General features: G+C 40.0%; 2 protein-coding genes across 2 annotated transcripts; one reads left to right on the forward strand and one right to left on the reverse strand.

Annotated features, from left to right (window-relative positions):
- The first annotated feature begins 1,654 nt into the window (after positions 1–1,654).
- FGB (fibrinogen beta chain) lies at positions 1,655–8,959 on the forward strand. The gene is made up of 8 exons (XM_057419139.1): positions 1,655–1,814; positions 3,379–3,582; positions 4,800–4,983; positions 5,566–5,793; positions 6,378–6,491; positions 7,038–7,160; positions 7,352–7,637; positions 8,363–8,959. The coding sequence occupies exons 1-8, from the start codon at positions 1,662–1,664 to the stop codon at positions 8,589–8,591; spliced, it is 1,521 nt and encodes a 506-aa protein (XP_057275122.1). The 5' UTR covers positions 1,655–1,661; the 3' UTR covers positions 8,592–8,959.
- A 2,757-nt stretch (positions 8,960–11,716) lies between these two features.
- On the reverse strand, positions 11,717–18,370 carry FGA (fibrinogen alpha chain). Its single transcript, XM_057419131.1, has 6 exons — positions 18,223–18,370; positions 16,497–16,625; positions 15,443–15,626; positions 14,962–15,107; positions 12,956–14,036; positions 11,717–12,576 (listed from the first exon to the last, which is right to left on the reverse strand). Exons 1-6 carry the CDS (start codon positions 18,271–18,273, stop codon positions 11,867–11,869), a joined length of 2,301 nt encoding a protein of 766 aa, XP_057275114.1. The 5' UTR covers positions 18,274–18,370; the 3' UTR covers positions 11,717–11,866.
- Between the last annotated feature and the right edge of the window lie 5,798 nt (positions 18,371–24,168).

Genomic DNA, 24,168 nt, shown 5'->3' on the forward strand with positions numbered 1-24,168 from the left:
CCTGGGGGCTTCTGTGCCAATCCCTGTCATCTGGTCCCTGACATTCTCTGCACAGGCATAGCCACGCTTCTTCATAGGGGGACAAAGTGTACTTAAGGCCTGAAGAAGGACACCATAAGTTACTGCAGAACATGGCTATGGTTTCAGAATGGATTTAGGACAAATATCATACATTTAATTAAGTTTTGTTTGGACTGAGACAGGATAATTTAGTAGCAAGTTTCTAGGTCAGGACTAGTGAGACCTTCTTTTAGTTCTGCTGTACATGTACCCTGAGCAAGGGTTCAGCATCGCTATGTCCCTTCCTTATACGTAAGATGAGGGTGACTGAACTTCCCTCAGAGGTACATGGGGGGAAAACTGCATTTAAGGTTGGGACATGCCCAGAATCAGTGATAATATCTTGGAAATTGTGTGTTAATTGATGTCAGTTTTGGCTTTAGGCAGAATTCTCTAATGCCTGAGAGGAGAAGTTTGTGTTCTTCCAAATTAAAGTGTTGTTGATGTCCTCCTGCAAGGGATCAAATTCAGTGGAGTTAGAGCTCCTTGAGCCACAACTGATGTTAGTCCAAGCTATTTAATAATTAAACCGGTCAGGTTAAATAGTTTTCATATTTCAGGAATCTCCATAGTTTACAAGAATTCTGGCAACAGCACAAATACAGAAAAAAGGACTAAACCAAGTAATTTTAGCTGTCCTCATCTTTACTTACCATAAAATCTCCCACTTCATCAAGTTGATCTTTGAAATGGAACATCAGCCCATGGTTTGCATCTCTGTGTCTTCAGACACCAGAATGAATGGCTTTTGAAAAGCGTGCTATGGTCATTTATAATGCATGAGAAAATCACATTATATAAAGACACAAAAATGTTAAAAGCCTGCTAATATGAGAGCAGTGATATGTCATACTCTTATAAAGCATCAGAAAACATGTTTGAGTATTTCACTATGATTACAGATAACTTAATGCTGTATTCTTTTAAAAGATTATTAAAAACCTGTAAATAATATTCAACAGATATACTTTTTGTATTAAAAAAATAAAACCAGCAAATTCATATGTAAAATTATTTACTTTAGTTAATTTACAATACTAAAGTGGTGGAATAGCTTACAATATTCATCTGATCTTTAATGTTTTCATTCAAAATTATTTACATATTGAACATAATATACTCCTTTTTGCTCTTGTACTTAAAGAGACCCAAAGACTTGCATACCTCTCAGGCACCAGAAGAATGTAGCAATCTGTATGATGTGAGTTTAATTCAAATTTATGTGATATTTCTGAAATGCTCAAATATTGAGCAGAGAAAAAAGGGAGACATCACAGTGAGATATGATGTGTTGGTTTTTTTTTTCTTTTGATGTTCACCTTTTCAGCTATTTTGAAAGACTTGTGATTTTTGAGAAAATTGTAACCTTGCGTAATCTGAGCAGGAGATACTTTTAAGGATTTAAACATCTATTTGGTGCCAGCACCAACAGAGGTCTCTGGGACATGTAGATAAGATTTGTCCAAAGAAATTGCTCAACAACAAATGCATTCCGGCACACAGTGAAGAGAAAGGTTGAATATTAACAGACATACAGTGATTGCTCAGAAGGGTTGATCCTATCACTGTGAAGCTGGAAATTAGGATTGCCGCCTATATATATGGGAATAGAGAGGACATCTCCCTGTCAGAGCTGCTGGTGGGAGAAAGTCACTGAACTGCTCAAGCAAGCCAGCACCATGAAACTGCTCCTGCTGTTCCTGCTCTGTGTTTCCTCTGTTAAACCCCAGGCCTCTACAGACTATGATGATGAGGTTGTAGTACTGATCATCAATAATAATAAGAGCAATAATAATTATAATTATGATAATAATTATAATAATTATTAATAATTAATTTAATTGTGTGCATGACTTATGTGAATTAACTAAGTTTGAAGCTGTGGGAAAAAATGATCCAGTGCATATTCTTTATGCCCACTTGAAGTGTTAAAAGAAATGACCTTTGTATTATATATTCATGTACATGTAACTGCATGATAGTTCTTTTCTCAGTTTGGATATTTTATTCCTATTTATTTTATTCTTCTGTAGGGAATGAAAAATGTCCAATGGTAAGATTAATTATTTAGCTGAATTTTGTTAAAAATATTAATTTAGCAATGCTGTTGATGATGTTACACACAAGTAGTGTCAGGTGCAAAAGAGCAGAATTAATGTGTAATTAATCATGTCCTGTCTCAAAGCCAGTAAAAACTTCCCTGTGGACTCAATAGACATTGCCAGCTCACAGCTTAACATTAGAAATGGAGAGGTAGCAATTGTTAAACAAAAAAGGCAAGCGTGAGGATCAATCTAAAATAACAGTTTAACCTGTATGTAATTTTAAGTAAAATGTTTAATGGAAAATATAATTTAGAATCTCAGTATATTTTTTTATATTTTTGAAAATTCCTGCAAAAATTACATAGGTCAGGGTAGCCAAAATGTGGTGATTTTCTCTAGTACAATCTAAACATTTGTGTCTGTATGTTTACTACTGATAACGCTACCATGCTAAGGAAGGCTAATTCAGGAATTTTGTGATTTGTATGCTGCCTACTTTTGAAACCACTTGAAGTCCTGATCCTGGTTTCCTACAAATGTTTATTATTTGTAGCTAAGTTGGAGTGGAATCTGAGATTGTTGAAGATTTTGATTCTGTAGATCAAACAACTATTAATTCAAATAGTTTAATTTCAACAACCGTTTAGGGCCTGTTTTCCTTCACAGCCTCTTAGATTTTACCATTTCTGGCAGGGATGGGGAACATATGCATCAGAGCAAGCTCTAAAAACCTAGCCCGAGAGACAGCATTGAATGCTTTTCCTAATTCCATCAGTTAATATCTGGCATGTGGCCTGAGACCTGATGATGTATTTGACTGTGGCTTGATTTTCTGAGACCTTACAAATTTTCCTGTAGCCTGATGAAAAATTGGGACACTGATAACATAATGCTGAATATTCTTCTTAAGCCCAAGAATGTGTTGGGGTTTGGTTTTGTATCCTACTACATGGCCTCATGGTGCTTAGTGGCTCCGAACTACATAAACTTTATTCTTGATCAGAATGAGCTACTGAAATACTGTTTTGCTTTGGTTTGAAGACTTTTTAGTTTGTCTATATCAGGGTAGAGGGAGTGTGACTAGTTTTACAAGAGAGGCATAGCAATGACTTTTAGATAATGCCAGCGTAATGTTTCCATTATTGCTTTTTTGCATTCCATTCCATGGTTCTCCTTGCTGTTTAAGATACTAAAGAATGGATGCCTCTACCCTGTGCATCACGTTTTACAACAGCAATCCCAGATTCAGTTTCCTCCCTCCTTGGTTTTGCAGGATGACAGCCCTCAGCTTGGGGTTCGAGGCCACCGACCCCTGGACAAAAGGCGGGAAGTGGCTCCCACACTCCGGCCCGTAGCACCTCCCATCAGTGGAACTGGATACCAGCCGCGGCCCCCAAAGAGAGTGAAACCAGGAGACAAGAAAGAACGTATCATATACCCCGATGCTGGTGGCTGTAAGCATCCTTTAGAAGAGCTGGTAGGTGTCTGCCTGCTGATAAGAGACTGTCCTTTTCTTCTAGTGCACCCAACATGGAGTTTTCTTTGCCACACAAGGGACAGTCATTCATTTAAAGCAGTCCAACTTTGCTTCATTTTATTTGAGTTTGGTAGGACTGCATTCAGAAAAGGTAATGACACAGAGCTCATAGGATTCGTCACAGAGTCAGACAGCCAATGGGATTTGAACTGCAAATGAGGAAAGGAAGTACCTGTGGGTTAGCCTGCAGTATCCATATGATTTTGAACATGTAACTGTTAAGAAGGAAAAAAAAAAAAACACCCCAAAAAACCCACTGCAGAAGCACTGGCTTGAATTTCAGATAATCTCAAGGAACCTGGAGAGCAAAAAAGTAACCTCCCATTCGTTTCAAACTAATTACCCTCAGTCATTGCCCCAGTACTTACGTAGAAGTGTGCAAGCATGCTGAGACCTAGCATACTCCTTGCACCCTTGCAGTAGTCCCTGCTGTGCTCTCTGCTGGAAAATGCAAGCTGTGACAGTGCTAAGGGACATTTTGTTGTCTGGGAGCAAATTTGAGTATGGAGGTTGCCAACAAATGAAGTCTGTTAAAGCTTAATGAGTACACAGTTGTGGTAAGTCCCACTGCTGCCTGGGTATTTTGGTTCTTACAGGACCTCAGAATTTCCCACCTCTTTTTAAAACATTGCTGTCCGTGACGGTGCAGCACTTGTTGCGGAAGCAAGGGTGCCTAGTTTCTTGAGATGGTAATTTTTAAATGAATTGTGTGGCTGTTTCACAACAGATATCTATAACAAGGTATGGATAACATGGTTGATTCTCTGAGGACAGAGAAAGAGGAGAGGAGTAGGTATAAACATGGCACAGGCACCAGGTAGTTCCTGATAGGTTTTAATCATAGTTCAGGTGGCCTAACACTGTGAACATTTAGCAGGGCAGAAAAGTGAAAAGCAAATAGTGGACCAAAAAAGTATGAAGAGAGAGGGCTTTTCCTAAGATCTTCTATGAAAGAATCCTTACGGGGAACTCAGGGCTCCTGCCTGACCTTCAGCTGCAGCTGCTTTGCAAAAGTTTGATGTCTTGAGTGCTTATCTAGATAGTTAAATATCTGGTCTCACACTGCTAACTATTCAGTGCATTCAGAGGTGTGGTCATACACTAATGGAAATAGATACTTTTTATATTGACTTTATTGATTGTTTGTTGTTTTTAAGGGAGTGCTGTGTCCAACTGGATGCGAGCTGCAAACTACACTGGTAAAACAGGAAAAAAATGTGAAATCAGTTGTTCGTGATCTAAAGGACAAAGTGAGCAAGCTGTCTGAAACCTCTGCAACTTTCTATGAATATGTGAATGTTCTAGATGATAAATTGGTAAATAGGCAAAAACAAAGAAGAGGTATGTTATTTCTATGAATTACTAGTGTAAATGCTATTTCAATTCTATTGGTATTGCCGCTGTTGTTAATGGAATTTCTTCAAAAACTTAAAAATACAATGGAATATCTAGCAAAGCAGGGTTCCATAACCATGTCCTCTTAAATCTTAAAAAAAGAATCATTTGAGAGGGTCAAAGGAATGGATCTCATACCAAGGCAAGATTCATATGAAGCCCCTAAACATGAAGGTCATGTGTTCCCCCTTACCTGCTTTCCTATGTCCATCCAATGTGTTATGCCCAGCACCTGGCTTGGCACTATGGCTCCCTAGAGAGAAACTCATTATAGTTCTTTGCAGAATATAGCACCACTGATAAACCTAATAGCTAGCAAAGAAATAACAATACATATGCACCACTTTCCTGAGAATCTCTGCATATTTTTTTGCATTGTGGAAATGCAAGCAAATGAAATGCCTGTCCTTCCTCCCTGCTAAGGAAAGAAGTGGCTTATTAAGTTGTGGTTACAGATTGCTCTTTATTATTCCGTAACTGGAAAACATGTTGAAAACTAATCTGCTTTTCATCTCTTTGCTTTTCTAGACAATGATGATATACTTTCTCAGTACAACACAGAAGTGGAATTGCATTATAATTATATAAAGGATAATCTGGACAATAACATCCCATCTAGCCTCAGGGTCCTTCGTTCAGTTGTGGATACTTTACACAAAAAGATACAAAAACTAGAAAATGCCATTGCAACCCAGACAGACTACTGCCGTTCCCCATGTGTTGTTTCCTGCAATATTCCAGTGGTTTCAGGCAAAGGTACTTATTCACCTATAATGACATCAATCCTCCCATTTATATCACTGTGCAAATAGATAGATGCATCATTCAATTGATTTGAATGAGCTCTGAAGTCTGTCATTGATTAGGATAGCAGAAAAAATGGAAGGTTATCCTAAATGCAAAAAACCTTTCACAGATGTCTATACTGGTCAGACCAAAAATCTTCTTACGCAAGATCAGTCTTTGCTAGTGGCATTTTAAAGAAATAGGTGCTTCAGCGTTTTGTAAGGTGGAGGTGATACATTTGTGACCCTTTTTTTTTTTTAGTCAGGAAAGGTTCTTTCACGAGTTTGTCTAGTTCAAAAAGTCTTTGTGAAATATACAGTCTTCCACCACTCAGTCTGAACTTTTAGAAATTCCTATTTGGAAAAGTAGAACAATGAAAGTGAGCTGTTCTTTCTTCCTTCACTCTTTCACATCATGTATCACAGAAATCAAAATGAAAGTAGAATTATATGTATATTTAAAATTGTTCTCTTATAATCATCAAACAAAAGGATAAGAAGATTGTTGAAGAAGTTCATAGCTTTTTCAGTAACAGTCTCTGGTTATTCTCTCAGAATGTGAGGATATTATCAGAAAAGGAGGCGAGACATCTGAAATGTACCTCATCCAGCCAGATCCTTTCGTCAGACCATACAGAGTATACTGTGACATGGAAACAGATAACGGAGGTTAGTGTGAAATAACTGGGGTGTTAAAATATTAATTAATATGGATGTTTCAAAAAACATTTTAGTAATTTGCATTTTATAACAACTAATATGGAGTTATCACTTTTGTAATTACTTGAGGTTTAAGTATGATTGACTGATTCTGAAAAGTCTTCTCGGTCTTCTTCAAATGCACAGTAGGATACTTCTATAATGAAACTGGAGATAAATTGCTGGGATAGGGTTGGCAAATAAAAACGTATCTTACTGTGACTAGAATAAACAATATCTGGGTGGGCAGACCAGGAAAGCCTGTCTCATTCCTTACCCTGCTACCATGTGCTAGACAAAAGACCAGGGCAGTCCTTCAAGTTCTGCTTTTCCCACCTTTCCTTATGAAGCAAGGCACTACTTAAGTGTGAGTAAGAATGGTAAGACTGAGCTTGAAAATTCAGACCTGATGCAATATGCTCCACTTGTCTTGAGATGAAGATCAAAGGACTGTATCTTAACAATTCGTGTTCCTTTCTTAATGGCAATTTAATCTAAAAACTGTTGCTCCTGCAGGCTGGACATTGATTCAGAACCGCCAGGATGGCAGTGTTAATTTCGGAAGAGTATGGGATCAGTATAAAAAAGGATTTGGCAATGTTGCAAAGAGTGGAGGGAAGAACTACTGTGATACACCAGGTAAAACACCGAGCGTGAAACACAAAGAGCTCTTCTTACTGAAACTGTTTTCTTGTATTTCTTTAAGATCTTGATTTTTTTTTCTTTTAATTAACTAATCCACTTTTAGGCAGACCTATAGGCAAATAATAGATTTGCCTTGAAGTATATTTGAAGTCTATTTCACAGAGCAATCACTTGTTGCTTCTCAGGTGAATATTGGCTTGGAAATGACAAAATCAGCCAACTTACCAAAATAGGGCCCACTGAAGTTTTAATTGAAATGGAAGACTGGAATGGCAATAAAGTGTCCGCTCATTATGGAGGTTTCACCATACAGAATGAAGGAAACAAGTACCAACTTTCAGTTAGTAACTACAAAGGCAATGCAGGCAATGCGCTAATGGAAGGAGCTTCACAGATGCATGGAGAAAACAGAACAATGACAATTCACAATGGCATGTTCTTCAGTACTTTTGACAGAGACAATGATGGATGGTATGTACTTGTGTTAGAAATTTAAAAAAATAATAGAACTGAGTATATAATATTTCTTTAGTTTGCTGTTAGTTTTCACAGGATTTTGTAGTTTATTAAAATGTGCTTTATCCCTGCAAGTTATCAGCCAAATGTCCATGCAGTTCTTTTGACATAGCCAAGGGCAGGTAAAACTATATAAAATGTTAGTGCAGCTCTACAAACAAGTAAGAAGCAAGCACACTGAATTTTATTCATTCCATGAATGATGTTACCATAGGCAAATCCGCAGATCTGGATGCAATATTGTTCTATGTGCTGATGGCACTGTCTTGCTTAAGTAGGAATATTGTTACTCACTCCAGTAACACATACTGGGTCATAGAATCATAGAATGTTTTGGATTGGAAGGCACCTTTAAGATCACCTATTTCCAACCCCCTGCCACAGGCAGGGACACCTTCCACTAGACCAAGTTGCTCAAAGCCCCATCCAACTTGCCTTGAACACTGCCAGGGATGGGACATCCCCAGCTTCTCTGGGCAACCTGTGCCAGTGTCTCATCACCCTCATAGTGAAAATTTTTTTCCTAATATCTAATCTAAATCTCCCCTCTGTCATCTTAAAGCCATTCCCCTTGTCCTGTCACTACATATTTATTACGGTTTGAAAATTTCAGTACAGTCGCAGGTGTATGTACTCTGTTGATCTGTTTGCTTACAGTTCGTCATTCTTCCCTTCATCAGGTTAACTACAGATCCAAGAAAACAGTGCTCCAAAGAAGATGGTGGTGGATGGTGGTACAACCGCTGCCACTCAGCCAACCCCAATGGTAGATACTACTGGGGAGGGGCCTACAGCTGGGATATGGCAAAACACGGTACAGATGATGGTGTTGTATGGATGAATTGGAAAGGGTCATGGTATTCAATGAAGAAGATGAGCATGAAAATCAGGCCATACTTTCCACATTAACTGTTATCAAAATGTACAGAATCAGGGATTTTCTTTTAATATTTGTACTTGGTTATCTTTTTAGGCATGGTATTCAGGCTTGTTTTTACGTATGAGAGCCAAATATGTATGTATGAGCATATTGTGACCTAAAGTGAAAAGCAATGTCAACTGTAAATCAAAATCTGACTGATGAAAATAACTCAAGTGTATTTTGTTCCATTTTTTGCTTGTTCACAAGACAGTGGTAGCTAGTATAGAATAGCACTGATAAAAAAAAAACAATCCCGACTTGTTTCACAACGGACTTCTATACCACATTTGAAGAGGGAGAGGATTATTCTGTTTTCTGAAAACTAAATAAAGCCTTAAAACTAAAGTTTTGTTCACATGATTCCTACATATTTATGAATTATCTGGGAAGGAGCGAACACATTCCACTAAATAAGGGACAGTAATTTTCTTTTATATTATAATGGCAACTACCTGTGTAAAAAGTTGAGAAGGAATAAAGTGAAAAGACACTATCTAACAAATGGGTAGGTCACCAGTCACTTAGTTCAAACCCTGTATGCTGGATAAAATATGCCCTTTCCTGGGATCTGGCTCACATACTGTGCCTCTCAATATCTCTTCCACCATCCCACACCATAGAATCATACAATCATAGAATAGTTTGGGTTGGAAGGGACCTTCAAAGGTCATCTAGTCCAAGCCCTTTCCAGTGAGCAGGGTCATCTTCAACTAGATCAGGTTGCCCAGAAGCCACCTCCAGCCTGGCCTTGAATGTCCTCAGGGGTGGTACATCCACCATCTCCCTGGACAACGTGTGCCAGTGCTTTACCACCCTCTGTGTAAATTTTTTTTTTGTCACATCCAGCCTGAATCTCCTCTCTTTTAGTTTAAAAACATTGCTCATTGTTCTATCACAAGAAGCCCTGCTCAGATGTTCCTTAAAGGAGAGCTGTTCCATATCTCTGATCATTTTTGTGGCCCTCCTCTGTACCCTCTCCAACAGGTCCATGTCTTTCCTAGACTGAGGACTCCAGAGCTGGATGCAGTACTCCAGGCAAGGTCTCACCAAAGCAGAGTAGAGGGGCAGAACTATCTCTCTTGACCTTCTGGCCACACTCCTTAGGATTGGCCTCCAGGGCTGCAGGCACATGTTGCCAGCTCATACCCAATCTTTCATCCACCAGCACCCCCAGGGCCTTTTCCTCAGGGATGCTCTCAATCTCTTTATCCCCCAGCCTGTATTGATACTGGGAGTTGCCCCTACCCAGGTTCAGGACCCAGCACGTGGCCCTGTTGAACTTCATGAGGTTCGCATGGGCCCACCTCTCGAGCCTGTCCAAGTCCTGCTGGATATCTTCCTGTCCCTTGGGTGTGTCAACTGCACCAACCTTAGCTTGGTGTGATCTGCAAACTTGCTGACAATGCAGTCAATCCTACTGTCTATGTTGTTGATGAAGATATTAAACTTACTTTTATCACAGAATAAAATACAGCAATAGAAGACCTGGCTGATATGTTTTTCATGCAATCACTTTTGTGGGACTAGAGCAATTAGTGACTCCAGTCATAGGGGAGATTATGTGTTTCACTGAAGTTGGTAGTCTGTGCTTCCCTATGTAGCCAGAAGCAGAGGTTGTCCCAAAGACAGGACTTCCCAAGCCTGGTAGGCAGGATTGAACAACTTTCAGAGGGGACTGCCTTCCTCCATAGAGGAAGCAACCCAGATAGCTAGCAGTAGATGGATCCCATCTGTAACCTCTTGTGTTAATCTATGGAGTTTGGGAGGGCAAGGAGGAGATATAATGGCATCATCTAAATACATGAGTGCAAATGTGCAGCATTCCCACAGGCAGGCTTCCACTGAGGCTAGGGAACAAGAAAACAAGGTGTAAAGCAGAAGCCCATTTTCCAACAGTACGGATGCTTCTCTGCACTTGGCTGTAAAGATGTCTTTGGTCTTCAGCAGACTCTCCAAAAAGGTTAGACAGTGGCTGTGTTTGAGAAGCACTGGGAAAAGGCTCAAAGTGAGCTATTTTGCCAATATTTAGTGATACTATTAAATAGTATGAAACACGCTGGCCAATGAGGTTGGAGGCAAGAAAGTTTGCTCATGCTTGTTTCTCAACAGAAGCACAGAAATATTAAACAGAGTAAGTACTTGTATAATTTTATGTCAGCATGTTCTTGTGCAGTTGTGTAACTGATATAATTGTTTTTCCATGCACCAGCTTTTTGCTAAAAAAACCTTACCATACACTCTCAGTAAGTTGCTGATTTAAACACCTTACCTGTAGAAGAATCCTTGCTTGACACATGTGCCAAGGAACATTCTAAACCAAGGAAAGATACTTGGTTTACAGGCTACATACTACTGCCATCCGGATGATGCATATCTTGCTTGTGCTGGTTATAGTCATAACCTTTTAGTGGTCACTAGAAAATAATTGCCTGTTCTGAGAAGTTGTATTTTGGTGATTTATCATGATCTGTCTTATTTTGATGCTACAGTATGCGTGGCAATCTGCCTAGAATTCATCAAAGGGATGGAAGGTCTATGTCCATATTTGTAAAACCACACCTTAGGAGATCCTGAAAAGTTAGTCCTAAAATGGATGCACCATTTATCAAAGTGTACTCCATGTTAGGTCTGTGACAAAAGCAAGAACCCAAACCATCTGTGGCTCTGCCTGAGAACTGACTCCTCTGATACTGTTATGCTGCCCTCAAAATGGAAATGGACAAAACGGACACCCAGAAGCATGACTGTTGAACTTGATCAGACTTTCATGATTGATGCTAGCGGAGGCAGGACTTCGTGGTGAACATACTTCTAAATTATCTTATTTCTTTAACACTTTTAAACAAAATAAATAATTCAAATTATAAATATTTTTAGCTCCAGCTTAGGTGTGACCTGTCAAAGACAGAACTCTGGATGGCATTCTCTAGGATGAGGTGTCCCTGCCCATTGCTGGGGGTTTGGAACTAGGTGATCTTAAGGTCCTTTCCAGCTGTAACTATTCTGTGATTCTACTCTTGTGAAAGGCAGAGACAAAGTTCATATAAAAAGGGGTTTAAAATCAATGTTTCCCTGAAAAGTTTTAGAAATTGCAAATAAGATGAAAGAACTGTTTTGTTGATTATTAATCAGTGTTTATTTTTAAAGCCACAGATGTGCCCAGTTGCCTTCAAATTCACAGAGTAAAGGTACATCATGCACATTCACATATAAAAAAATCTTTTCAACATAAAATTGTAACATACATTAAAAGCCTGTCTTTCTACATGGTTTCTATGGGCCTGATTTTCATTCTAACAATTTTGAGGGAATAGTCAGAGGCTCTAAATGGCAGCCAGACCACACCATTTTCGATCTCATAAGGAACGTTGTACCTGGGGTCATAGTGGCCCCCCAGGTAGTAAATGCCATTGAGGTTGGCTGCCTGGCAGCTGTTGTACCACCAGCCGCCCCCGTACATCTCTGCACAGCTCTCCTCCCAGCGGTCCTGGTCCCGGTCGAAGGTGCTAAACCGCATCTGGGCATGGGATGTGTATTCAGTGCCATCTTCCAGCCAGCCCTCTATCAGCGCATCCCCAGCAGTCCCCTCATAAGAGGACACGGCAAGGGCGTACCCTTCTGCTTCAGATCCTACCTGTATGATATACTCTGCATACTCAGCATTTCCATCCCAGTCCTCTAACTCTACCCGAAGGAGAGTGTCGTTTTGAGTCAGCAAGTGTATGTTTTCATTGCCCAGCCAGAACTCTCCTTGCCCTTTGCCATCCACGCTGCCGAAACCTCTCTTGTAGTCTTGCCAGGTCCGGTTAAAATTCACTGATCCATCCATTCTCTGTTGGATCAATAGCCATCCTCCCAAAGTTGTCTCTTGGTCGCAATAAACTGACAAAACCTTATTCGATCCCGCTGGCTTGATTTTGAAAATGCCACTTTTGGCACCAAAAGTGTGTTTCTGGCGGATATCATCACAGTCTAAAAAAAAAAGTTGATCTGGTTTGACAGGAGTTATCAGCAAAATTTAATAAAAGGTTCAGAGGAATCCAAGTACCAATAGTTCTGAGGAAAATTGTTAAACATGTCTTGAAATACACTAGGTATAGGGACAGGCAACATTAAAAAGGATTCAGAGAAGAAAACTACATACATCTTAAATTGTGAATTGTCTATGTAATACCCGCGTATCAATGAAATATTTTCCTTTTTGTTTCCAAGATGGCAATAAATGGACACAGTGTTCACATTTTAACATCACACTGTTTTACTACGGTATCTGAAACCAATGTGTCAGTTTGGTTATTGATGGAGTTTGGCTCCACTACCTCAATTAACTACTTCTGTGATGCCTGTGTACCTTTCCCAGTGCTGGCTCTCCTTTGCTTCTTTCCTGATGGTCTGATGCTGCGTGCCTGAAAGTCTGGGGTATCCTCTGCACTCTGATCATGTTGCACCCCACCTAGCTCCTCAGTTATTTCACGGGTCTTTAGGGATTTGGTTTCAAAAGTGGAGCCTCCCTTGTTGAAACTAGAAGAGGCGCTGGTCACTACAGTCTTGGAGTGACTTGCGCTGCCAGATGGCAATCCAGATGGCTGAAGGTGAAGTCCTCCAAAGTCATCTTCTTCCTCCTCTCCTAAGTCTGTAAATTTGCCTTTCTCCCCATAAGTCCCCGAATGACTGGATACTCCAGTACCTAAGTGGCTACTGCCTGTACCAGTTGCGTGGCTGCTAGATGAAATGCTGCTTGATCCACCAAAGTGCTTGCTAGCAGTGGATGCAGAGTCAGGAGTAAAAAAGGACTCTAGCTCAGGGAATAACCTCTCTAGCTTGTGGAAGCCATCTGTCCCACCAACATGGTACATGCTCCCTTCCTCTCTAACATTTCCTGCCCCTTGCAAATAGGAGCAGTCTGAGCCATCAGAAGAAACTGTTTTTTCAACTACTTCTTCTCTAGGGCCATCGGGGCCAGTGACAACTCTTTTGGTGGTAGTTTTGGTGCATCTACGGACAGTGGAGGAGGTTTTGTCTCCCAGACTAATAGTTTCTCTCCCGTGAGTAGGAGTAACTAATTTGCTGGTGTGTGAAGGTCCATCCCCCCTTGATTCTGCCGCGAGATACACGCTGTCGCCTCGGGAGGACTTTGTGTCTGTTTCTGATCTTTCTAATACCACTTGCATCTGCTTGATGTTATTAATTATATTCAGAGCTTGCATTTCTGGCAGAGGCTTATGCTTAAAATGCTCAGGAACATTTGAGTCCTTAATTGGCCTCATTTTCAGCGTGCTCAAGGTGGTTGTTTGAAGCTCTGGGTGCAAGTTGATGGAGTTGGCTTGGGTAAGCTGCTTCTGGATATTGTCATAGCTTTCTTTGTCCACCTGGTAATCAAAACTTCTATCACAGGTTCCTTTGCAAGCTCGTATCTTAATATCAATGTCCACCTATGTAAACAGAGAGAAATAATTTGGTTAGGGACCTTTCCTGACTTTCTCAAGCAAGTGTATTCTTTAATTGGACTGGAGGAAAGGTGAGGGATCCTGGCACCTCCCACCTACAGCAGAGCTTTTCCAAAGCTCAGTTTTGAAATAACCCCTGGGTTTATTTCCAATAAATACAACACATGCAATAGCACACTGCACATGAGCTCCACGGAGAAGTGCATTGTAGCACGTTCCCAGTCTCTGCTCCATTTATGCTTGGTGCATAGGGGTGTCTTCCTGGGTCTGGAGGGAGTGCTGTAGACCTGGGCAACTCCCTGGGGACCGGGACAGAAATGAGTCCTCCAAGGAGAGGGCAAGACACTGGGCTTGTCCCAGAGCCTGTCATGGCCCTGCTGTGAGGCCTGCCATACTGAGGCTACCACTGCTTTCCTAGATGATTCAAAAGATGGATCTCTGATCTGGGGATCAAAACAGGCTTTTGAGCAAAACCACTGTTTGTGCCAGGACTTTTGCTTTCATTACTGTCAAAAGGATTGCCTGTAGCTTGGGAACATGGGCTCTAGTGCCAGCACTGGCTTGGGCAGCAGTGGTAGCACTAGGGAAGGACAGGGTACACCCCTCTCATCCTAGCTGCTCAGCAACTCCTTATAGGAGGAGAAACACCTCCTGCAGAGCCAGTTATCAGTAGATATAAGATCTTTGAGAGAAGTGAGAAATGAGTCCTCCTGAGCTCATACTCGTTTCCAAACCTAGCTGCACAAAAAGCAACTAATTTGGGGATTTGTTTCAGCAAATCAGGTCCTGTGAGAGTTGCATCAAGTTTTCTTCTAGAGGGGGCACTGCTCACCATGTACAGTGTAATGGATAGACCCTCCTTCTGTAGCTAAGCCCTAGAAAGAATGGAAACTACATAGCAGCTACCCACCTCCAAGCGCTTCATCTCTGTCACCTGTTCCTGGATGCTGCTCTGCAGAGCTTTAATTCTGTTTACTTGAGTGACAACCCTCTGCTTTAATGTCACAATTCTCTGTCTCAGTTCTCCTGACACGCGACCATAATCATCATCAATCTCTGAAACAGAAATGCCTCACAGTCAGCTATGCACGTGTGATTTTCTTTCCTAAAAGGGTAGTGTTTTTTAAAATAAGTAATTAAAACATGTAATTAAGCATATATTTCTCACAGTACTCGACAGATAAAAAGTACATTAGTTTTTACTAGTTAGCAGTTAAGAGTCTTAATTACTATGTTTATTCTGGGTCTTGTTCATAAGGTCCAGTGCAGCATATCCTTTCCAACCCTAACTATTCTATGATTCCATGATATATTTTCACTACATATTGCTTATGCACAAAAAAAAAAAAAAAAAGCTATTCAGCAATATAAACTGGGTGCAAGATACTCACTCTGAGCACTGTCCAGGTTTGGTTTCAGTACATTTACAGTTTCCACAACTATCCGATTTGATTTTTTATAGTTGTTTTGATTTTCTAGGAGCAGCTTCCTGATTTTGTCTATTCTGTGACTATAATCCTGGTCTGTTTCATCAATCAATCCTTGCATTCTGCAGCCTGATGGACATTTTGTACCCTAAAATCAGAAGATGGAAATAATTGTGTTAAAATCTTCATGAGTAAAACTTTTTTAGCATTATATTTTCAGACTTTTGGCCAACACTGAAAACACATGAAAAATTAAAAAAAAAAAAAAAGTTAGGGCAAGATTCTGCAAGTTTTCTTCAGATGTCCATTTTTATATATATGTATGTATTTCCCAAAGGGTTGCTGTAAGAAGTCTGTTGTCTGGTTCAAGCAAGGATGTTAGAGGCCAACTTATTTAAGCAAAATTTTCCTTGGAAAAGCTTAATGTTCTTACAGACTAAAGCTCTTAGGCAAGATTTCATCAAATAAATGTAGCCTAGAGATGGGCTAAGACGCATGAGGCAGGAGAGAGACAAATGAACAGTTTATACACAAAGACATCCAATCAATCATTATGAAGCTTTTACTGAACTTTTTGTCATCTAATGTCCTAGAAAGTAAGTAGTGAAGAGAAAGTTATTTCTAGCTATTGATTTTCTTTGTCACACATCTTTCTGGTGCCTTTTTCTTACCAAGTACAAAAGTGGCAATTATCAAAATTATTTAAAAAAAAAAAAAATCCTTCTTATTTTTTTCTAGGTATAACCTTCTTTTATTTCATCTCTCTTTTCTAGACTTATGCTCTCTTCTGATTCTACACCCTGGCAAACTTCCACCTCTTTCTTCCTCCTAATTATTTCCTTTCTTGCTTTCCTGCAGATCTTTCCAGGCTGCCCTGACGTGAAGTTTTACCCATCCTCCCTAAGACCCAAGTCCCAACTGCATGCTGGCTGCATGGCACCCATCATAGCAGTCCAGCTGAGGTCCATGAGCACTCTACTGATAGGCCCCTCTTTCGCCCCCAGAGCTCATTGCTCACCCAGTCATCATCTGCACAGATGGGCCAGTTCTTCTCATACTGGCAGGTGGACTGGGACATGTGCTCCACAATCCTGGGACCACGCACTCCTCCACCCTCCTTTTCAAAGGTGCTTTCTCCATCTTGTGCCTGCCAGGAGGAAAAAGGGCAAAAGCAAAACCAAGATTAATCAAACAGCTGCCAAGAGAACAGAAACAGAATGTTGATGTCCTCAGACACTCAGTGGCACAGCTGATGTGTGGCAGTTACACCCATCTGGAAAGCATCACACTGAACAGTGCCCTTGCACTGTTTTATTCCTGACATTTCTTGGAAGATATGATTTTGTTTGTTTTGTCAGAGTAAAGCTTTTCATCTCTTAGAATTAATGCTGCTATGTAGAGAGCTGGTGATGCTCAAGATATATTATGGTAATCTAATTCCATAAAAATCTTTTGTTCTGTGTGTAAATATAAAATTAACTTCAAATCAGATTGAAACTGGTTAAGTTAAAGCCAATACTTAAAAAATCCTATGTTCTATTTTCACTTGCTGCAATATTGTTAAATTTGTGTTTTCATTCTACCACCTTCAGTCTACACAAAACTGGCTTAAATATAGATATATATATATGAAGAGTGTTTTCCCATTAGTGTTTCTGATTTTAATTACAGTTGCTACATGTAAGCTTGTAGCCATGTTTTGCCTGGCATAAAGAGCAAGAAAGCTAATAACATTGTAATAAAAATAGTAACGTCACTGATGGGTGGATTCCACTGTGCTAATGGAAAGAAGAGAAATAAATATACTGAGATCTTCTTCAAACCTCAGGAGAAGGGCATCTATACAAGCTAATTCTAAGCCAAAACAATGTAAGGATTTCTACTGTGTTACTTATATATGTTATATATAGCTACATTATACTGTTGTTAAGCCCTGGGAAACTGGAATGTATTATTAAAATTGGCAGATTCACTCTGGTTTGATTAATCCTGAGGATCTGGCCTTTTAAAAGTAACAAATAAAAACTTTACTTTTAAGTGGTTTGTGCCCCTTCAGCATTGACAGCTCCAGTATGACTGCTTCTGTTTTGTCCCATCGGCTTTCTGTAATTTCTGTCATTTGTTAAAATATGCATTTTCTTCAAAAGACAGTCATAAAGAGAAATGTGAAGAATCTAACACATCTAACCTATGGCCTGAGACCTCAATAAGAAAAACAAGCTTATATTAACATAGCTGAAAATCAAGTCTATCTGTTTCCTTATCTAAAAATTGTTTCTTACTTAGCCCTAGTTTAACCTGATATTGCTGCTACAGAAATCCTTGGGTTTTAATGTGTGTTTTATAATAAAGGTATTGTGTATCATTTGTAGGTGTAAAACCCTGCTAAAGTACCATCCAAAGGAGAGCAGAATTCACCCTAATAAACATGAAAATTCCTGTCTGGCTGGAGCCACAGGCATCCACAGACTTACAGCATCACCTATGAATCTAGAAATTCAGATTAATGGATTAATGTATATGCTGCTCATGAATCCAGGTAGACTCAGCAAAACCAAATTAAGGAAAACTAGAGAGAGCTGGATGCTCAAGAACTATTGATGAAAGTCCAGCAGTGAAATGGTTGCAGTAGGCTTGTGTATATGGGTGTGCATTGAATTTTACAAGCTAGATGACAGTCAGAATTTATCTATCTAATAAACACTCTTCAAAACAGAAAGATATGAAAAGAATCAAATTCATACCCAGGCTAAGCAGAGGCACAGCAACACACAGAGGATCCTCATTGATGTCATCTTCAGGAGAAGAGCAAGCAGAACTTTAACTGAAAGGATACTCTTCCCCCATCTCTGGGTGCAATTTAAACCTTAGCGTGAAGCTGAGATTAATCATTATGCTCACTTCTGTTTGGAGACAAAACATGCCAGATATCCCCCTCCCCCTTACGTGATTACTTAAGGCGTGTTGCACAAGTTTGGGCTGTTATTTGCTCCAGATAAGTTTGTACAACACCAACATGTGGACAACATCATGTATTCCAGGAAAATAAAAATCTGTCTAAAGCTTGGTTTCTCGTAAATGGACGTTCAACTTAGATGTACACAGGACCTAGCGAGATCCAGCAATGCTTACCTCCTGGAAGACACACACTATGCAATGGGAACTTAGTTAACATAATCGAAGAGCTGCTATTTGAAACAGGAAGTCATTGGTTTGCCCTTTCTCTGTGACTGTGTTCCACTGCTGTGAAATTCACCAGCCTTTCCAAGGCAAGTACTGGTCTAAGAAAGTTTATCTGTGACCACCTGGTCACCAACTAAATTAATTCCTGAGGAGTCCAGAGCCCAATTTACAACAGTTTTTACAGCTAGACCTTACTGGTATTTGTATGATGCATGATGTGTTTAACATTATGCTGTCTCTTACACAAATGGTATATTATAACTTTTTATAAAGTAGGATTCGTTTGAAATAAACACAAATTTATGAAGAGTACCACAGTAGAGTGGTACATGAAAACGTCCCAGAACAGATGTTAAGCATAATAAAATATTCCTAAAGAGTCATGCCTTCTTAAATGTTTGCATAATGGGTATAGTTTGTATGTGGTAATTGATGATAACAATGTGAGCTCTATAACTATCCCGTTACTGGGGAATGATGCACATGGCTGTCAGACACTTGAGAGATGCTGCCCATCTCAAAAGCTGCCACCACAGTGATCAGGAATGAGCAAGAAAATCTTTGTTTAGAGCACATGTTGATCTCATCAGTCAAAAGAACAAAATTCTCTCTTGGCTTTTTAAAACCACATGACGTTTGAAAAACTCATAATTTATAGGCTGCAACACCTTGCCATGTTCTGCTTTACAGATATGTGAATGGGACCCTTTGTTTCCTCCCAATTCTGGCCTTGTATTTCATGCTTCTCTTATCTAGGGAACCCCTCTTAAATCTAACGTATACCGGTATCAGAGAACCATAGAATGGTTTGGGTTAGAAGGGACCTTAAAGATCACCTAGTTCCAAACCCCCTGCCACGGGCAGGGATGCCTTCCACTAGACCAGGTTGCTCAAAGCTCTATTCAACCTGGCCTTGAACACTGCCAAAGATGGGGCATCCACAACTTTTTTTGGTAATGTGTGCCAATGTCTCATCACATTTTTGTGTGAAGAATTTTTTCTTAATGTATAATCTAAATCTACCCAAGTCTTATTCTCAGGTAGCAGAAGAGCTCATTAAGATGGTGCTAAATTGATTAACACACCACCAAGACCTGGTTTTACATGAAAAAGTGTTTCTATTATGTTTAAGGCTTAGTCTTATTTTGTCTGTGCACATTCTGAAACAAGACATTTTGTTCATATAAATTCCCTGCAACATGCTCTGTAAATCTTCTGTTGAATCTCAGTGCTAGTAATCCCACTGCTAGTGCAGCGCTAGTAATGCTGTGATTCAACAGACTTCTATTTCAGCAACAAGACAGCCCAAATAACTTCTGCAACAAACGTCCAAACAGACCATGTATTACCTTTGCTCAGTTTGAAGATCAGCCAGCCGTTGCTGTGTTCTTTGATAAATGTCCATAAGGCAGCTCCTAAACTCAAAGCAGATAATCAATATTCTTACACACCAAAACCCCCAGCTACTAACTTCATCTGGGGCACAATTGGTGATGCTTCCCCACTCCAAGTCCTACACAGTTTTATTCATTCTGTTGCAGCAATTCTGTGGAAGACTTATTAAAAGCTTATCAGACAATAAAATGCTTGAAGGAGGAAAAGACAGCAAGCAGCTGCTCAGAGCTGTACATTCTTTTCATTGTATGATGATGCTCTGCAGACTGTTTAAAGCTTCACATATTTTCCTATAGTGCTCATCACTCAGCTACCGCAGTGCTTTACCCGAGTATCTTGCTTCTGATCCCACAGGAACTGAGGGATGAGGGCAGGAATAGCACCTGATTTTGCAGGGTAACAGCTGTAAGTAAGAGACAACTATATCCCACCTGGTTTTATTCCCTACCTGCATTACAACCTATGCAACAACGAAAGCATCCTTCATAATTCAGATGTGATGTGACATGGCACCTTAGTTCTGGCTTCTCTCACTTTGGAAGAGCTTGACTTTGTGATCTTCAATAATGTCTGAACATTATTTTGGTAATTTAATAGGACTTAGAAATTGATAGTAGTCAGAGCACACCAAGCAGATGATTTTCTGCCTTTCCAACTGTGCTCACAGAGGATGCAACAATTTGCTAGGTGGTGACCCAGATACCAGCTACCAGTGTAAAACTGGACACGGCACAAAGCATGTGCTGGGCCTCCACAAACCCTGATGGAGGACAAAGCTCTCTGGTGACCTTCAAATGTAGAAAACTAAAGCTCTGGTCCAAGAAAAACTTGGCCACCATGGCTAAAGGGACTGGAAAAAGCTGATAACCAACCATTACCATTAAGTAAACTAAGTGGTGTTTCCTGCTTCATGTGAAGGGGTTTCTGGGTGAAGCTGAGGTGAAGGAGGATCTCCTCAGGATTTCCAGTTGAGGACTGAATCTGGGCCTGACCTTCAGCCTGTACCTTTGCTTTCCTGTTGCAATCATCCAATCACTTCTCCCTGTGTTTGTTTGAAAGGCTAAAGGCCAAGAGCTAGATAAACTTTGGATTTAACTTTAATTCACCATCAAAGGACAGACTTCATCTGCCCTGCTCCTGGCAGGTTGCCACAGCAATAGCTGGGAATCTGGGATTTAACTCTGGCTTGTGTACCCTAGATGTGAGCCAGCCCTTGTTTGCCCAGCAGTGCCCCTGTCTCCTGTACTACCACAAGTCCTTACCATCAGTTCTCAAACACTGACTTCTCCTCTTGCCTGCTCATTCATGTTCCTCCTCTAGATACCTTGCCTTAGATTCCAGTCTTCTTCAGCTCCAGCTCTCAGCTCTACCTTCTCTTCATATGTTCCTCATACTACTTAACTCTTTTAAATTTGTCACTAGCCAGTCCCAGCATCTGGTTCCACATTGTCTCCGTGCAATGTCCCAAAGACTGAGGGACCCAGCAAGTCCTCCAGTCCATCCACCTTACTTGCTTTTTTCTACCTCTACCCTTTCCTCATCCACTTTCTTCTGTTTTGTGCTACACTGGTCTTTGGAAGAGTGACTGCAAGCATGAGGTGTGAGAGAAAGGCAAACTCATCATAGCCACCAAATCCTATAATGAACTTTTACAAACTCAGAGCGGGGCAGGCTTGCCCAAAACCAGACAACTTTCACTATAGATAATATAGCTAATAGTTTGAGGGTCATGTATGATAAAGACTGATTTAGAAAAGAGAAATATGACCTCCCAGTATAGAATCATAGAATCACCTAGGTTGGAAAAGACCTTTAAGATCATCAAGTCCAACCATTACCCCAGGACTGCCAAGACCACCACTAAACCATGTCACTGAGGGCCTCATCTACATGGTTTTCAAACACTTTCCAGGGATGGTGATTCCACCACTACTACAGAATAAGGGCATTAATTCAAACTGAAATATATTTTCTTGCAAAAAAATAATATCCAGAGTATTATTCTCTAAGAGTCAGAAGAAACATGAGATCTTTTCAGGCCCCTTTCTGATAGTTAGATGGTTGGAAACAGTAGAAAGAAGTGCCAAAAGGCATGAGTGTTTCCAGTCTTCTTTCAGGACTCAGAGAATGTAACTGCAGACTGGGATCCTGCAGACTCCCTGATAAATTCTGGCAGAGAACTTTTTCTAGTTCTTGGATTTGATAGCTCTGACCACTGGAGCAGATGGTCCTCTCCAAAGAGGTTAAAATGAGTTGTAAAAACTTAGGACACCAGTCAACAAATCAACTAGAAGAATAAGGCAATCTTGGTTCTGGTGAGCAACCTACAAAATGCCAACTCACACCACTGAAATGTGTGCAGACACAGCAAATTCTCATCTAATAAATCATGGTGTCCGAAAGCTAATCAGGAGAGGCCAATCACAGTTCAGACCTAGTAGAGTGTGGATACAGAAGTCAAAGCAGTGGAGGGGAAAGGAGTATTTTATAATTCCATGTTGCAAACATGTAGATAATAACTTTAATGTCATGTCATAGGTGGTATAAACTGAAAACAGAAAGTGGAAGGTACTTGGGCAATGCCACTCAAGTGGCTGTTTGCAGAACCAGGATCAGACAGGACTTGCCAATCCCCAGCTCATATCTTTCCACCAGGCCTCTCTACACGTACTGCTTCAGCTACAAGGAACCATGGGAGAGGCCTCACAGCACAAAATGGTGAGAAAAACTGCTTTGCGTTGTGAGGAATTAGATGTCAAGGCTTGTGGTGAGCCAGCAGCGTGGCTGGTTGCATGGGTGCAATATTGCTGTGCAAATATTGTGTTCAGTAGTATGGAGGGGTTGTTCCTCATCCCAAACAGTTTTTAAACCCATGCTGACCCTATGTTACACAATGGCTTCTACTCACCTACTCCTGGGAAACCTGCCTTCCTCTTAGATTTTGGCTCAAGTCTGAAACTTCACCAAGTCAAAACAACCTCAGTAAAAATTACATGGGGACAGAAATTTATCATGCTGTGGGGTCTCAGATCCAGGGAAAGAGGCTCAGCATCAGCCTTGCATCAGACCTGGAAAAGTGTTGAGGCTGCATAAACTGCCTTTTAGATCTGTATTATAAGACTAATGTCTTTCTGTCTTTAAAGCATTTGAATGTGCTATTCAGAAATATCAGGTGAACCTCTGGCCTTTTACTAGTAACTGAAAATAAAGACCAGGATATACTTTGTATTTCACTTCTAAATATATCAACTTGAGCTATATAGATATAGATACAGATATGTAGATATAGACATAGATACAGAGACATAGATATAGAGGTATAGATTCTAGGTCTGAGTGTATTTTTTGTTGAGCAATTTATCCGCAAATCTAATTTGATTTCCTAATGCACCCCTCAAATGCACTCGTCAGATACTCTGAGTGAGTACATTCAGACACCATTGCAAATTCTTTGCTGTTCTTGAACTGTGCTGCAAGTTTGCTTACGTGGATCACATGGAAAATTATTACCAGATCTAAAAAAAGAAAATGCAAATAAAATACAATGAATTTCTGCTGTAATTTTTGTTGTTGTTGTTGTTGTTGGATAATGGCACTAGATATGTTAGATTCATTTTTAGATATTTACGCATAAAAAGGGGGCATTTGAGAGTAATGGTTGGTAGTGTAATACTATGTGCTATAAAGCAAATGAAACTTTTATTATCAGTAATATTTCAGAAACTTGTTGGTTTGGAGTAAAATATTTGTTCTTGGTCATTGATAGTATACTTCCTAACGCATCCTGATTTAAAATATGTTCATTACTTCATTGTAAGCTCAATTAAGTAGCACTCAGCAGCAACCTAGTCCTCTTTCAAGTTGCTATGTACAAAAGTATCTATGTCACAAATCAGTTTCATCAGAAAATAGAATGAAAACTTTTGGAAACAGCCACTTTCTGGAGAAATAGCTCCAACACTCACCTCTAAAAAAAAAGCAGAAACTACTGGTGTGCAATTCAGAAATGACTGAATGAGGGTTACAACTTTACATGTTTGATCATCAACCCTCCAACAATCATAAATTTTACTTTGTTTTGTTTGGCCAACAGTAAAGCACAGAAATTCAGA

This window comes from Pezoporus wallicus, unplaced genomic scaffold, assembly GCF_028554395.1.
Source record: "Pezoporus wallicus isolate ANWC-B61680 ecotype Strahan unplaced genomic scaffold, APGP_CSIRO_Pwel_v1 contig_2384, whole genome shotgun sequence".
NCBI classification, from domain to species: Eukaryota; Metazoa; Chordata; class Aves; order Psittaciformes; family Psittacidae; genus Pezoporus; species Pezoporus wallicus.